Consider the following 14,996-nt stretch of genomic DNA (forward strand, 5'->3'; position numbering starts at 1 on the left):
AACAACTTTTCTCTGGGAATTGATTTCATTTGGTAGATTTATTTAAAAATCTATTATTACGACTTTAATCCTTTACGTGTATTCCAGCCACATATCCTGCGGCTTAGTGTTATTTTTGAAACGTTTTCCATCCAGATTTCAGAACCTCCGTACACTTCAAAAAGAGTTGTAACCTAAGATCTCGTCGGCTCTCATGGGACTGAGGCATTCGTCGCGTTGTTTGCTGCTACGGCGGAAGATGGCGGAGGCGGACAGCTCGGAGGTAGGGACCTTGTGATGTCCTGCACCCGGCAGTAGCGAAGCCGGGACACTCCTAGTATGCATATTTCCATAGTGACAACACATTAGACTTGTATATTATTATTATTATGTAAAAAATATGTTTTCTTATAATCCTCGTAAGCACATTTTAGAATCAGTGTTGCACTATGATGGCGTGCGAGCAGAGCAAAAGTGCATTTCCTAGTGTTCTGCAGATGTTAGGGGTGAGCTGAGTGGACCGCCTGTATAAGCGATAGTAATGGTGCATGCAGAAGGTTTTGCACTTGTGTTAAATGATCAGATTTGGATGCACGGACGTATTGAACGCGGCTGTGTGAGCTGTCCTTGGTGCTGAAACGTAACCTGCATCTTTTCCCGGCTCTCCTGTGGGATTTATGACTGCTTATTGTATCAATCCCCTTTTGGCTTGCAACTCTGTTTCTATCAGCCCCATATTAACCTATAGGCAGGTCCACTCACTCAAAAGGACTGGACACACAAACCTTTTCTTTGTAGTCATTCTTATCTGTAATTTCTAAATCCTAATACAAACTCTACCCCTTTCTTTCTTTCTCTCTTTCTTTCTCCTTAACAGCGGCAACAGCCTGTCACGTCCCCCCTCTCTCAGTCTGCTCAGCCCTCCCCACTGCCTAAACCAGTGCCTACTACCCACCATGTGCCCTGCATCCCCCATACGCCTCATGTAGCAGCCCTGGCCAACTGTCCCGGTCGAGGCAAGATTGCCAAGTTCCTTAGCCCGGAGGAAATGACATCACGGGACTACTACTTTGACTCTTATGCCCACTTTGGCATCCATGAGGTAGGCAAGCCAGGCTGACAAATGGCAGCTTGGTATGCAAGAGCAGGGTAGAAGAATGACACCAGATGTCTAACCTGTTAACATGCCAAGGAATTTCAATCGTGTTCGTCTGGCTTTCTGTCAGCAGGATGTGTCAAACACCTCGGCTGATTTAATTCCATGGACAGATAGGATTTTCATTTTGGTTCTTATCCGAACACTCTCTCTGTCAGAGATGATATTCTGTCCATCACTACTGCAGACAGACACACGATTACAAAGCCTCAGTTCATTAGATCTGAAGATCAATTGTAATGTAGCAGTACAAAAGCCAAGTGTAAGCCCAAACAAGAGCTGTAAACAACAAAACAAACACCCAGGCAAAGTACAATGCAAGCTAAAAGGAGTCCTAAGTCCTCCAGTACCAAACACTATCAAAAACAAGAGGGCACGCAACATCTCTCGGAAGTCTAAAGCTTAAAGAACCCATATTGTTAAAAGTGATATTTCCATGTGTTTTTGATTGTAAAGCAGGTCGAGGTGCTATATAAATACTGTGAAAGTATCAAAACACTCAATTCGCATAGAAATGAGAACCTGTGTCTTTAAATAAGCAGTCAGAGGGGGAATACAGCTATATTCGGACAGACAGTAGGAGAAAAATAACGTGTTATTTTAACATTAAAGCATGTAAACATTTTGTAGTAGAAACCCAAAAATGAACCTGAAATATGCTTAATATAGGACCTTTTTAGCTACATATAGCAATTCTAAAAAAAAAGCCCATTTATTGAATTATTATAACTTTAACTGTAACTTAATGATTCCCCCAAATTAGAATAAAGTCCTAACATTAAACCTCAGAGGCAACTCTCCGCCTGCGATCTTGTGGGGAAATAGAAGGAGCGTGAAGAGCAGAGAGTGTCTCCTAGCTGACGAAAGAGGAGGATTTTCTATTACCAAGTAGCACTAAAGAAACCAGATTCATGTTGCAATAGTTCATGTTCAGTACTCCATAAATGACAGCAATCTGGGTCCGTCTTAAAGCCAGTGAAGTGCTTAATATAATTGTAAAGCGATACCCTAGCGAATGACCTTGGATCTATGGAGGTGGTGTAAAAGTTTTGAGGACATATGGACCTTTTTTTTAAAAAGCGGCCATATTTAGCATGTGGGTCAGGTTTTTGTCTGCTTGCAGACAAAGAGAGTGTCCTGATTAGAGGAGTGCAAAGCACGGAAGACTGAAAGTGGGATGTGTGAATGTGCTCGGGGAGATGGATATCAGACCTTCCCCAAAGGCTTTATGTTGCATTCCTGTCTATTTCAAGAAGCCCTGCCACCGTCACAGAGTCCTTTGGCCCAAATACTGCCTTATCTACCTCATTATACATGAGAAAATGATGAATTCACATGCCGAGGAAATTACACTTTAACATAATGACTACACATTTGTATGCTCATTGTGTAACATTATGTATTCCTTTGGGCATTTGTATGGATTACACTATTCTTCAGGTAGTCTATATCAGTCGAGCACAGAAGCTATAGTGGAAAAAACCCATTATGTGTCACAGCTATGAAGTCTCAGTGTTATCTTTGATTTTAACAGGAGATGCTGAAAGACGAGGTGCGGACGCTGACCTACCGGAACGCCATGTACCACAACAAGCACGTGTTCAAGGATAAAATCGTCCTGGATGTTGGTAGCGGCACAGGGATCCTCTGTATGTTTGCCGCCAATGCCGGGGCCAAACACGTGTATGGGGTGAGACAGACAGATACACCCTTTGACCACAGAGAAATACACTGCTGTTTATGTTCTTCTGCAGAATGATCCAACCGTTCCTGCTATTCAATGTTTATGAGAGAGAAAGTAACAACATTTCAGTGTGCAGATGATATCACATCTGGCTCTGCTGTCACATTATCTCTCATTTCGTGGCTTTTCCTTATATGCTCACACATACCCACTAAACACTGGATGTTGGATAGACGTGCAGATCATGTCTATATAGGGTCCGTCGGTCCATGACCAGTTCTGTGCATCTATTTGACTTCCAAACTAGGTCCACTATTTGGACGTCATATTGACGTTCATCACTAGACCTTTGAACTGGGTACATTTTTTGGATGTCTATGACAGGTGAAGGAAATGTACATGATGTGTTTTTTTTTTTGTTATTTTAAATTTTCCTGTTTTTCTTTAACTGGTTTATTTTGAATAATCAAGTTCTTTATTTATCCATCCATCCATCCATCTTCAGTCGCTGGTTGTGGGGGGGGGGGGGGGGGGGGGCTGGAGCCGATCCCAGCTGACACCGGGCATAAGGCGGGGTACACCCTGGACAGGACGCCGGTCTATCACAGGGCACATAGACGCAAACAGAGACAGACAACCATTCACACTCACATTCACACCTGCAGGCAATTTAGAGTCATCAATTAACCTAACACGTGCATGTCTTTGGACTGTGGGAGGAAACCCATGCAGACACAGGGAGAACATGCAAACTCCACACAGAAGGGCCCCGGCCGGGATTCAGACCAGGAACCCTCTTGCTGTGCATAAATTTATTTTTTCATGTATCTGTTTTTTTTTTATTTGGAAATACAATTTGTGGAAAATAATTTCATGGTAGCCTATCCACCTTATTATGACGCAACTCTCCAACAGCCAAATACTACCGAGCCAGAAAATGCAGGTCAGGTCAACGAACTTATGTTAGTGCCACTGCTAGCAACAAACAACCTGTTGCTAAAGCTGCTGTTGCTGAGCTGTGGCTTAGGTGGTAGAGCGGATTGGCCACTGAATAGCGGCCATACGCGGCCTAGAGAAGTGCTATGTTATTATAGAAAGTGTGAAATTAGTCTAAATTTGATGTTTAAAGACGTCCACAAACGACCACTTTTGGACTATAGATAGCTCTTACACGGAGGTCCTACAGACGTCAACATTGGACGTTTGGTGTGTGGAATGTGGAAAAAAGACGTCGCCTGGCGTTACAAAAGAACCCCTTCAGTGGACCGAAATTGGACGTCCAAAAATGACATAGAAAATATGTCACTCCGACATCACATTGCACAGTGGGAAGCCTGCTTTTTTAAAATCCATGTTCAGGGCCAGTTTTTTGTGTTCCGTTGAGAAATTGGCAACATACGGCTCCTCTTGTCACAGGTTATCTATTAGGGGTGTAAGCAAATATCAGTAAAGTGATTATGTTGTTACGTTTTGTGATACTGTATTGATTCTCATAAACTCTCTATTGGTGTTTAATTCAAAGTTTACATGCAAAGATTTGACGCTCGAGTTAAGACAGTTTCTGTATCATGAGACGTATCGTATGACTAGATTCTTGCAAATACACAGCCCTAGTACGCATTGCTGGCGGTTTCTCCCACAGTTATGTGTGATTCATATACTGTTAGACTCTTATGGATGGTAGGGCAAAATGATGTATTAGATTTCATGCTGCACAGGGTCTAAGATGAGCGATCAGGGACATTAGTGGTGGGATGAATTGGCAAGGTTTGATTAAATTTGCCCTTCTGATTTTACCTCAAAGGTGAACCCACTCTATATGGGGAGGGGAAATGGTAGCCAGCTACATTGCAGGTCCCATCCATTGACAAGCAAATCCTATTTTTTTCATATGAATAATTCAAAATAATCAAAGGTGCCTGTAATATATCTTGTAGATATTGCAACAAATACTCAACAGTTTCTTGTTCAGAAGACGCGTTGTTTTGTCCTTGTGCTTGCAGATCGAATGTTCAAGCATATCCGAATATTCAGAGAAGATTATCAAGTCAAATCACCTACACAATGGTAAGTCAAAAGTGTTTTTCCATTACGACTATATTTCTCCCATCCATCTGTCTGAATGCAGAACAGTGCGATGACATCTGGATTAGAGGCAGCGTGAAAAATCTGCATATTTCCATCATTACCGTCACACTCCATGATATTAGTCACAGTTCTGATGGTTAACTGGAAGCTCGCCTCTTATGTCAAATAATCCCCGCCATCAATCCGAAATGCCTCAGTGGCGCTGATTGCCATTGTGAAATGCCACCCTGAACTTCACAGATGGAGGACTGGCAACAGATGGTGGTGTTTCATGACCTGCACATTTGACGTCAGGCTTCCTTTTGTTTCGGATTTTATATATACAGTACATTTCAGGTATTTTAGGATGTAGGTCTTAGCAAGGCATATTCAGTAATCAAGTGTCAGTGGTATTCTATTCCAAGAAGCCCTGCCACTCCCACAGAGTCCTTTGGCCCAAATACTGCCTTATCTACCTCATTATACATGAAAAAATTATGAATTCACATGCCGAGGAAATTACACTTTAACATAATGACTACACATTATGTATTCCTTTGAGCATTTGTATGGATTGCACTATTCTTCAGGTAGTCTATACCAGTTGAGTACAGAAGCTATAGTGGAAAAAAAACATTATGTGTCACAGCTATGAACTCTCAGTGTTATCTTTGATTTTAACAGGAGATGCTGAAAGACGAGGTGTGGACGCTGACTCTTTAATGATTGTGTTTTCCTTTTCAAAATCTATCTCCTAGCATCTCCATATCAAAGAAGCCAGAACGGAAAACAAGACAATTTAAATGAATGTACAGAGCAGTGAGGCATGCAATGAGTGTAGTAATTAAGTACTAATTTACAGAAATCCCAAAGCATAAAACCAACGTCATCTGAGAACTCCAGTTATTGTCCGATTTTCATTACTGCGATAAAAATGGCGTGAAGTAATTTGTTGCCTGCTGTTTTTGTGGCTCTCCACACTGCAGTTATTACCATCTTCAAGGGCAAAGTGGAGGAGGTGGAGCTGCCTGTGGAGAAAGTGGACATCATCATCTCGGAGTGGATGGGCTATTGCCTCTTTTATGAGTCCATGCTCAACACCGTCATCTTCGCCAGGGACAAGTGGCTGGTATGAAGGGTGCTGCTGGAGGCTTGGAAAGAGCTGGGCTTAGTGTGTGTGTATGTGTGTGTGTGTGTGTGTGTGTGTGTGTGTGTGTGTGTGTGTGTGTGTGTGTGTGTTTGTGTGTGTGTGTGTGTGTGTGTGTGTGTGTGTGTAGCTGGCAAATAAGGCTTTTGACACATAAACACAGCAGACAGTGATGAAGTAGGGGCTTTACTGTACAACTGTGTGCATGCGTCTGCTGCCCAGATGCTGATGTTATGCATGAATGATGTGGTTTCTAACATCAGTAGCTGCCTGAAGGCTTTAAACCCGGCACATGCGGTCTTATATTACATGCCAGGTGTGCAAACAATAAAGGTGATGGATGGTGTGTATGTGTGTGTGTGTGCGCATTAATACCTGAAGGTTGTGTTGCATTCAGAAACCCGGAGGACTGATGTTCCCCGACAGAGCAGCTCTCTATGTGGTAGCCATTGAAGACAGGCAGTACAAGGAATTCAAGATTCATTGTGAGTAATTCTGTAAGATTTGTTTTTTGCGCTCTCGTTTAGTTTTCTCTCTTTCTCCCTCTCAGCTGTGCAGTGCATTATTAATGACTACTGGTCAGATGGAATAAAATCAAACTCCAGTTAGATATAAATCAGTTTGGTACACTTTTTAAAGAAGGTATTCTTAATTAAAGCTGTAGCTAAAAGATTGGTGAAAAATCTGTTTGGCTGATTTATTACTAAAGACTGTGAGAAATGAGTAAGTCAATAATAAAAGGTCATGGTTTTAAGAAGAATTCCTTTATTAGTCCCGCAACGGGGAAATTCGATTTTTTCCCTCTATTATTGTTTTTCATGTTACACACACACATGCACAGACAGGACCTATATGCATGCAATTAATGGAGAGATGTTGGAGCGAGGGGGCTGCCAGTGACCAGCGCCCAGAGCAATTGGAAAATCGGTGCTTTGCTCAACAGCATCTCGGCAGGAGATGAACTGGGCCCTTTCCAGGCACCAGTCAATGCTTCATTCATGGTCCACACAGGGACTCACACCGGCGACCCTTTGGTTCCCAGCCAAGTCGCCTATGGACTGAACTACTGCCGCCCAAAATAACTTAGCGCCCAACGTGGGGCTCGAACCCACGACCCTGAGATTAAGAGTCTCATGCTCTACCGACTGAGCTAGCCGGGCTGTCCTGTCGCTTTTAAATGAGTCAAAAAGAATTTCGACACCATAATTACCCATCATATTGATAAATAGATTTAGCTCGGTCGTCCTTTTGTAGAGGTGGTTGATAAGTTAACTCAGCTAATCCAGCTGAGTTAAGGATAGCTAAACTGATTTCTCACACCCTGGCAACCAAACTACACATACAAATGGCTTTTTACTGTTAAAGAAAGTATATATTAACTATTTTAACATGGTCCGAGTGAATACTTGATTCTGATTGGCTGTTACAACAGGATATAGCACACCTATTAAGTAGTTCCGGGGAAACAGTTGCTCTAACTTAACGAGATAAATTAAATGAAAAAACATAAATCTTATTTTACAGAGTCATTTTGAGCCTCAACCTCTGAACACCACATGATGGTGACTGTAACACACAAGTTGCATCCATCCCATTCACTAATCAACTCACTACTTCAGGCTGCGGCCTAGTAAAGGAACACGTGGCATAGCATTCGTTTGCGAAAATCTTGATAATGATTTGAAGTCGTATCCAAGATTCGTCCTGTTTACAGTGAACAACGTTTCCGTAGAACCTTATGGGAGGGGAATGTTCCAGGTATTAGTCAGACCCTCAGGTGTTACCAGGGACACTGAGTTATTGTTGGAAAAAAATTTAATTGCAAAACACATGAAAAATACAAATGAATGGTCTTTGAAAATACTTTGACCATGTTATAAGCAGGTTAATACCCCTCGAGGTGTCCATAATCAGGAATTAATGGACTCCTGGGGAGGCAACCGTTCTACTCATAATGGACGTGTCGGCTTAAAGTTCCCATATTGTAAAAAGAAAGATTTCCATGTACTTTTTGATTATAAAGCAGATTGAGGTGCTTTATAAATAGCAAAGAGCTCAATCCAACAAGAAAGGTGCACAGCCTGTATTCAGAAACTTTGGAAAGAGACAGGTGCTAAAATGGAGCATTTCAGACACAGGGTGGATACAGGTATATTCATACAGACAGTATGAGAAAAGCAATGTGTTTAATGAAGCCATTAGTTCCAGCGCAGACACTGGTTGTAAAATAAGCTGCGATAAAAAGTACTACCAAAAGCATTTACACAAGTGAGGCGCCTTTATCCTACAACATAATCTCTGCTATGAACTCACTCCATGTGTTCAAATAGCTTTTAAAGCAGGAGTGCTGGGCTTAACATTGCAATCCAGATCAAAGCACCAATATTAAAGGTGCCAATCACACTTGTGCGTAGGCAGTGAATCTGGGTTAATAACTCCTACTTAGTTTCCTGTTGCTGCACAGGTGGCCTTTTCTGTTCTATTACATCTACGCCGCATATACAGGTACATGCTTTCACATAGATCCCGAAAGAATTTAATCTACCCAAACCCTTGCACTTTCATTTTTAGTTTTTCTCCGCGTCGGCGGTGTGTTCCATCTTCTTATCGTTCAGACTTAGTCTTTGGCCCTTTGACAAAGCAAGGTGGAGTGGAGGGACAGAGGGAATGGGGGAGGAAAACCTGCTCGGCATGTTTTCAGCCCAAATTATAATAAAAAAAAACCTTGCCAGACATGGTGGAGGAGGCTGGATTCTATTTTAAGGAGGCCTTGTCTTTCTCCACATAGGGGGCTGGATAGACAGAAAGACAGCATGAGTGCAGGACTGGTTTTCCTGGCAGGGTTAAGTTCTTTGTTTTATTTTCTCTCCTACCTTTTTTTTGCGCCGACAGCTTGGCAGGAACAGAGGGAACAAAGCTTTACGAGTGCATTGAAAATTCAGAAAGTTAAAATCCAGGAAATGAACGGTGTGCGTGTGTATTCATATGGGTGCTGTTTATGTCATGTTTATGCACAGGGTGGGAAAACGTGTACGGGTTCGACATGAGCTGCATTCGCAATGTGGCCATCAAAGAGCCTCTGGTGGATGTGGTAGATCCAAAGCAAGTGGTGACTAACACCTGTCTCCTAAAGGTGAGTCTGTGTTCTCGTGTACAGATAAGTGCATGGTGAAGGAGTGTGAACATACCTCAAGCATTTGTCTTTCATGCCACATAGTTTTAAACCATAGACTGTACAAAAGAAGTGGATGGAGCTTCCAGGTCTGAAAAGTGAAACCAATTTGGAAGTGCCCTAATGCCTGCATTCTTTCTAATAACAGCAAGTCTATGAAACAAATGAGCTTACTTCTACTATACTTGATTTGTAACTTATGGTTCCATTAAGATTAAAGTTGTAATCCATAAGTTTTTCATCTAGTTTATTGTCTGTTCAGTTACTAACTATGAAAGAGTGAGCTAAAACAATGGTGAATGAGCATATGACCCACTAATGAAAGCGCTTCAATTTGCGGCTTTGCAGAGAAATACGATCTGAGTGTCTGTGGAAACTTTGCCTCCTCTAAAATCAAATGCGGCACACAGTTAGTGATGCTTTTTACGTCAGTTGGTCTGCCCTCCTATCAGTGTGGAGCATGCGAAGGCATCGCGCAGGTGAGAGCCCCCAATCTACTGACACTATGTAGTGGATAGGTCCCAGAGGCATCTTACTGCCAAAGCTACCGATAGAAACAACGTAACTCAATTCTAACAAATTACAACTTTAAATAGATGATAAAGCAGGGTATATTTTAGGAGGTGGCAACCTTCAGATTGACAAGTTGCTGCCATGGCAACCTTTCAGTCAGGATAGAGGCTAAGCGATACGTATCCACGGCACTGTGAACATTAAAATAGCTGTGAACTCGTTTTAGGGTGTTGTCCTTGTCGTTTCTCTGTGTGGTTGCTTAAAAATGTCTTGTTCAGCATGCGGTTGCACCTTCCTAACCAAGCTTGCCAGCTAGAGCTTGTTAGTTGGTTGCTTAAGGGAAAATTTCCCATGTCCGGAGTTCCCCGTTCACCAACTGGCAAAAGTCAGCGGGCTAAAACTCGGAAAAAGTTTCCCTCTTTAGCGTTTACCATTGAAATGACACTGGCTTTAGCGTTTCTCCACAGCTCTACCTTCTCCCAAATGCTTCAGAACGGTAGTCCGCAAACCAATGGGTGACGCCAGGGTGGCTGTGCCCACCTCCTTTATACAGTCTGTGTTGTTTTATACCTTGAAAAGCTTGCACTTATGAGCAAGGTTTTTCATCTTTTGTGTTCTGCCACCAACTACATGCATTCTAAAAGAAGTCTGAGACAGCGATCAATCCCAGAGACTCCGTACAGTCTGCACAGACTATTTTCTAGTACATAATAGAGGCTTCTGGGGAGCTGTAATAGTCTTCAGCTCCATTCCCATGATTCAACTGTGGCTTGTCTTTCATCTCGCAAATGAACAGAGGATAAAAGCATTCAGTGAGGTGATGGCCTTTTTGTTTGTTCCCCTCTAGCTTTCATGTCATTGCTTTTCCTCCCTTCACTGTGCCTTCTCTCAGCTTTATATCTTTTTTTCAATCCTTTCTCTGCTTTTTGCTTCGTATCATTTTGTAGTCTCATTTCTCGCTCTTTCCTTTTTAATCATTCTTCTTACCCTTCATCTCCTGTCACATTCATTAATATAAGCAATGTCATGCCTCAATAGTTTGAGCGAATAAGGGGGAGGGAGGGGGGGGGGTCCTTACTCTGTCGCTCTCTCTCTCTGTGCGATGGTGAAATGTCACACAAGAGCAGCCATCGAGTCACCAGACAGAATCAAATGGACTCTCCTTCCTTTTGTGTCAAAAAAGGTGAATTATGTGTGAGGTTAGAGGATGGTTACTAGTTAGTCAGTGACACGCTGGTCTGAAAATGAATTCTCACCGTCTGTATCTCTTTCACACGTAGAGCTTATTCACCCCTTCCCCCTGTCGCTTCCCCCTGTCTTAATTCAAACTGCCACTCATTCCTCACATGTTAAAATTACAAAGTTGCTCCCAGTGACTTGGTTTCTCGCTCTCCTTCTATAATTTGCTGTATATGACAGTGGCCTGGTGTCATCGGAAAGAACAGAGGTGTTAAATCACAATCTGTCATGCTGACTCCACATGGCAGAGTGATCTTGTAGTCCAATAGCTGGGCGAGATGAACAGGTTGCTGTGTAAAAAAAAAAAAAATCAGCCCCACCCCCGCCTCGTCCTCTCAAATACAGCATCATCTACATGCGTAACCTGCTCCACTCAGATTTTGGAACCGCAACAGTTCCTACCAGGTGACAAAATGTGATAAATTTGTTGCCATATTCAGTAAGAGCTTGATATAAATACGATGGATCAAACAGACGCTTAGTTTGCTCGAACGCACACTCACACGCACGTACACACACACATACACCCTCCCTCCCTCGAGTACTTGAGGGAGGACACCCACGCAGCATGTGTACTGTGAGCAGGCTTCTTCATTTGCCAGTCGTGATTCAACCTGTGGGCTTTCTCTCACACACACACACACACACACACACACACACACACACACACACACACACACACACACACACACACACACACACACATTATGGCGAATAATCAAGCAAGGATTGACATACACATGCACGTGTGTCAGAGATGGAAAGCGGGGGCGGTAACGCGTGTGTGTCTGTAACTGTGGTGTGCTGTTTTACCTCCACATGATATTACATGAATTGTAAGATATAGAGAGAGAGATTCTGAATTTTGAATGCAAAATAAACAATTGTTTTCCCTTTTTATTATTTTGCAGGAAGTGGACATCTACACTGTGAAGCCAGAGGACCTGTCATTCACCTCAGCCTTCTGTCTGCAGATCCAGCGCAACGATTACGTCCACGCTCTGGTCACCTATTTCAATATTGAGTTCACCAAGTGTCACAAGAAGACTGGCTTCTCCACTGGTGAGTAGTGTCTGTTGATCCGTAACATATAAAAATGTATATTTTCTCACTTACTCCTAGTGGCATCTAGCCACACAATACATAATATCAAAAGATACAAGAACTAGATCTAGAACTGGACATTCTAAGATCAGCACTTTAACAGAAATTTAAGCATAAAAAGTCGCCACATCTCATAAAACCCTGTGGTTTAGCCAAGCGTTAGTCAATCAATTCCAACTGGTCTGGTGAGACTCGAGATGGAGAGAATTTATTTTGACAAAGCTCTTAACCTGTAGGTATTGTGAGAATTTAGACGGCCAAATTGATACTTGAATTTTCTATAACAACAAAAGACGCTATGGCATTTATAGACAGTCTTTATGTAGCTGCGTATACATAATGTTTGTATCCATGAATGCTAAAGCAAACGACAAAAGGACAAGGGTGAAAGAAATTTAAAGGTCCCATATTGTAAAAAGTGAGATTTCCATGTCTTTTTTTTTCTATCATAAAGAATGTGATTTCAATACGTTTAATCCACAGAGAAATGCACAAGTTTTTAACTTCTTGCGTGCAGAGACGCAGAGAGCGTAGATGCTGAAGATCTGGAAAACACTGACCAATCAGAGCGGACTGGGTTTTTTCGGAAGGGTTAAAGGGACAGATGTTGAAGACTCATTTAAGTTAAACAACTGTTTAAGCTTTGATGTCCACACAAGACATGAACAGTAAATGAAGAGTACAAGCAGCAGATTGAGTGTCTAGGGCAGTGCTTCTACCCTAAAGTGAAATATCCAGAAAATACTTCAAATGCGTTCTGGGATCATTGCGCACAAGCCTTTTTAGGCAGCGAATAAAGGATCATGAAATAGAAACTACTGCGCTCCAGCATGTTAGCTCTTGGCTACCCTCTGCTGATGTTACATGAGCCGCCCCTGTGTTTTGCACGGACGGAATCACCGACCGCTTCTGGTAACGCGGTGTTTAGTTGCTAAGCTGTTATGTAAGCTTATGTTAATGCATCCATGCATCCGGTGCTTACATAATACTGTGTAGAGGTGGTTCTATGTTTGGCTGAGTCTGTTGGGCCTGAGGCTGAGCATCACTGAAGGAGTTCTCTCCTGTCAGCCTCTGTATTTCTCCCACTGGGTGAGTGCGTTTCAGCTGCTTGGCTGTTACATTTCTATCATGTCAACATGCCCAAAGAAACTGAGCGTCCATTGGAACAAGTATGTTTTGCAATTTTTTATAATTTCTCACACTTCTCCTTCCTCTTCCTTCTTCTGCTTTACTCCTTTGATCTGTAGCCTCCTTATATCTCGTCTTCTTTCCTCTCTCTGTTTCTCTCTTGCTCATGTCCATATATTCCTCCTGTCCTCTCTCTGTCTCTCTCAGCTCCAGATGCTGCCAGCACACACTGGAAGCAGACAGTGTTTTACCTAGAGGACTACTTAACTGTCAAGAAGGGAGAGGAGATCTTTGGCAGCATCGCTGTCAGGCCCAATGACAAGAACGTGGTAAGAGCACAACATTCTCAACAGTTCAGAGAGTTACTTTTATATGTAACCTCTTTATCATTTGGAACTTAACTAGCACCTACAGCCAGTGGTAGAATGAACTAAATACATTTACTTACTGATTGAGTATTTCCATTTGATGTTACTTTATACTTCTTCTCCACTACATCTCAGAGGGGAATATTGTACTCCATAGAATATGATGCATTGCTGTAGATAAAAATTGACAGCAGTAAAATGCAACAACTAACATTTTATTGCAGAATGAGTACTTTTGCTAAGCATATTTTGCATATATTACTTACATACTTTTAATTAAACTTAGGGTAGGTAGTTTATTTTTGCTGTTGTTGGGCAAAACATCCATAATAATCTTTCATCATATTGTAACTCACGTTTTCTGAGAGAAAACTAACATACTGCACCTCCTCTTGGCTGTGCTTTCTGGCTTTAAAAAAATCCACCTGTGACGGGAGACTTTGGCCAATCACAGTTCATTTGAGAGACAGAGAGCGTTCCTATTGGTTCAGGACCAAGAGGGGAGAGGGAAAGCTGCTTTTTACCGACTGCAGCTTTAAGTAACATTATCAGTACAGGACTTTTGCTTGTAGGATACTTTCTCAGTGTATTGGTGTTAGTACTTTTCCTTCAGTAAAGGATCTGAATACTCTTCCATCACTGCCTACAGCTCTCAGATAACTGGAGCAGACTAAGGAGTACATAATTTGCCCCTGAAAAAGTAGTAAGAGTAAATGATTAATAATTATAAATATTTAAAATAAATAAATAAATAAATAAGAACCAGAAAGATTAACTTCCTCCTATCCCTTTTGAACATGCAATATATTATTTCAGTTATGTATTTATCACTTAGGATTCTGAGGATCCCATTCTTTTTTTGCTTTCCTTTTTACTGTTCATTCGCTTTATTTAGTTTGCATTAATATTGTTATTATATATTTTTTAACATGTTCAATAAAGATTAAAAAAAAAGAGTAAATGTGAACTTCCACCACTGCGTTAACATACCTAACCTCTTTATTTGTGTGAGGATTTTTGACTTTTATACCAAGTGGATATTTCTTTCATTCATTCCTTAATTAATTCCCTTAAAATATCATTTGTAGCGTGACCTGGAGTTCACCCTGGAACTAGACTTTAAAGGACAACTGTGTGAGGCGGCCATTTCCCACGACTACAAAATGCGTTAGGAACAACAAATAACCAGCTACCCTCAGCCACCTCTCGACACACTCGGAGAGGAGGTAACGGCGACGGCTCTCCAACAGGCATTCCAGTTGGCCAGCGAGGGCGACCAGACGCATCTGATTGGATGCCATCATGCCAGCACTAAAGTGATGTCATCAGAATGGGCAAGAATCTTATCAGCAATAGTGGCATCACCCGTACCAACTCGATCGACTGGGGCACATCGTTGAATGTAACATCCTAAATGAACTTGATGTTCTTTTGTCTGT

At 41.9% G+C, this 14,996-nt stretch overlaps 1 protein-coding gene across 2 annotated transcripts; it reads left to right on the top strand.

The window, feature by feature from the left end:
• Positions 1 to 193: 193 nt before the first annotated feature.
• LOC310962807 (protein arginine N-methyltransferase 8-B) lies at positions 194 to 14,745 on the top strand (the record flags this gene model as incomplete). 2 transcript variants are annotated; one of them, XM_083935384.1, is made up of 10 exons in its annotated part: positions 194 to 262; positions 857 to 1,081; positions 2,670 to 2,825; positions 4,823 to 4,886; positions 5,873 to 6,015; positions 6,431 to 6,518; positions 9,051 to 9,166; positions 11,869 to 12,019; positions 13,397 to 13,518; positions 14,646 to 14,745. In XM_083935384.1, 10 exons carry the CDS (start codon positions 194 to 196, stop codon positions 14,727 to 14,729), a joined length of 1,218 nt encoding a protein of 405 aa, XP_083791510.1. In that variant the 3' UTR covers positions 14,730 to 14,745. The 2 variants fall into 2 exon arrangements, with proteins under 2 accessions (XP_083791510.1, XP_083791511.1); XM_083935385.1 differs by having other exon boundaries at positions 860 to 1,081.
• Between the last annotated feature and the right edge of the window lie 251 nt (positions 14,746 to 14,996).

Source organism: Echiichthys vipera (assembly GCF_963691815.1).
Source record: "Echiichthys vipera genome assembly, chromosome: 20".
In the NCBI taxonomy this organism is placed as follows: Eukaryota; Metazoa; Chordata; class Actinopteri; order Perciformes; family Trachinidae; genus Echiichthys; species Echiichthys vipera.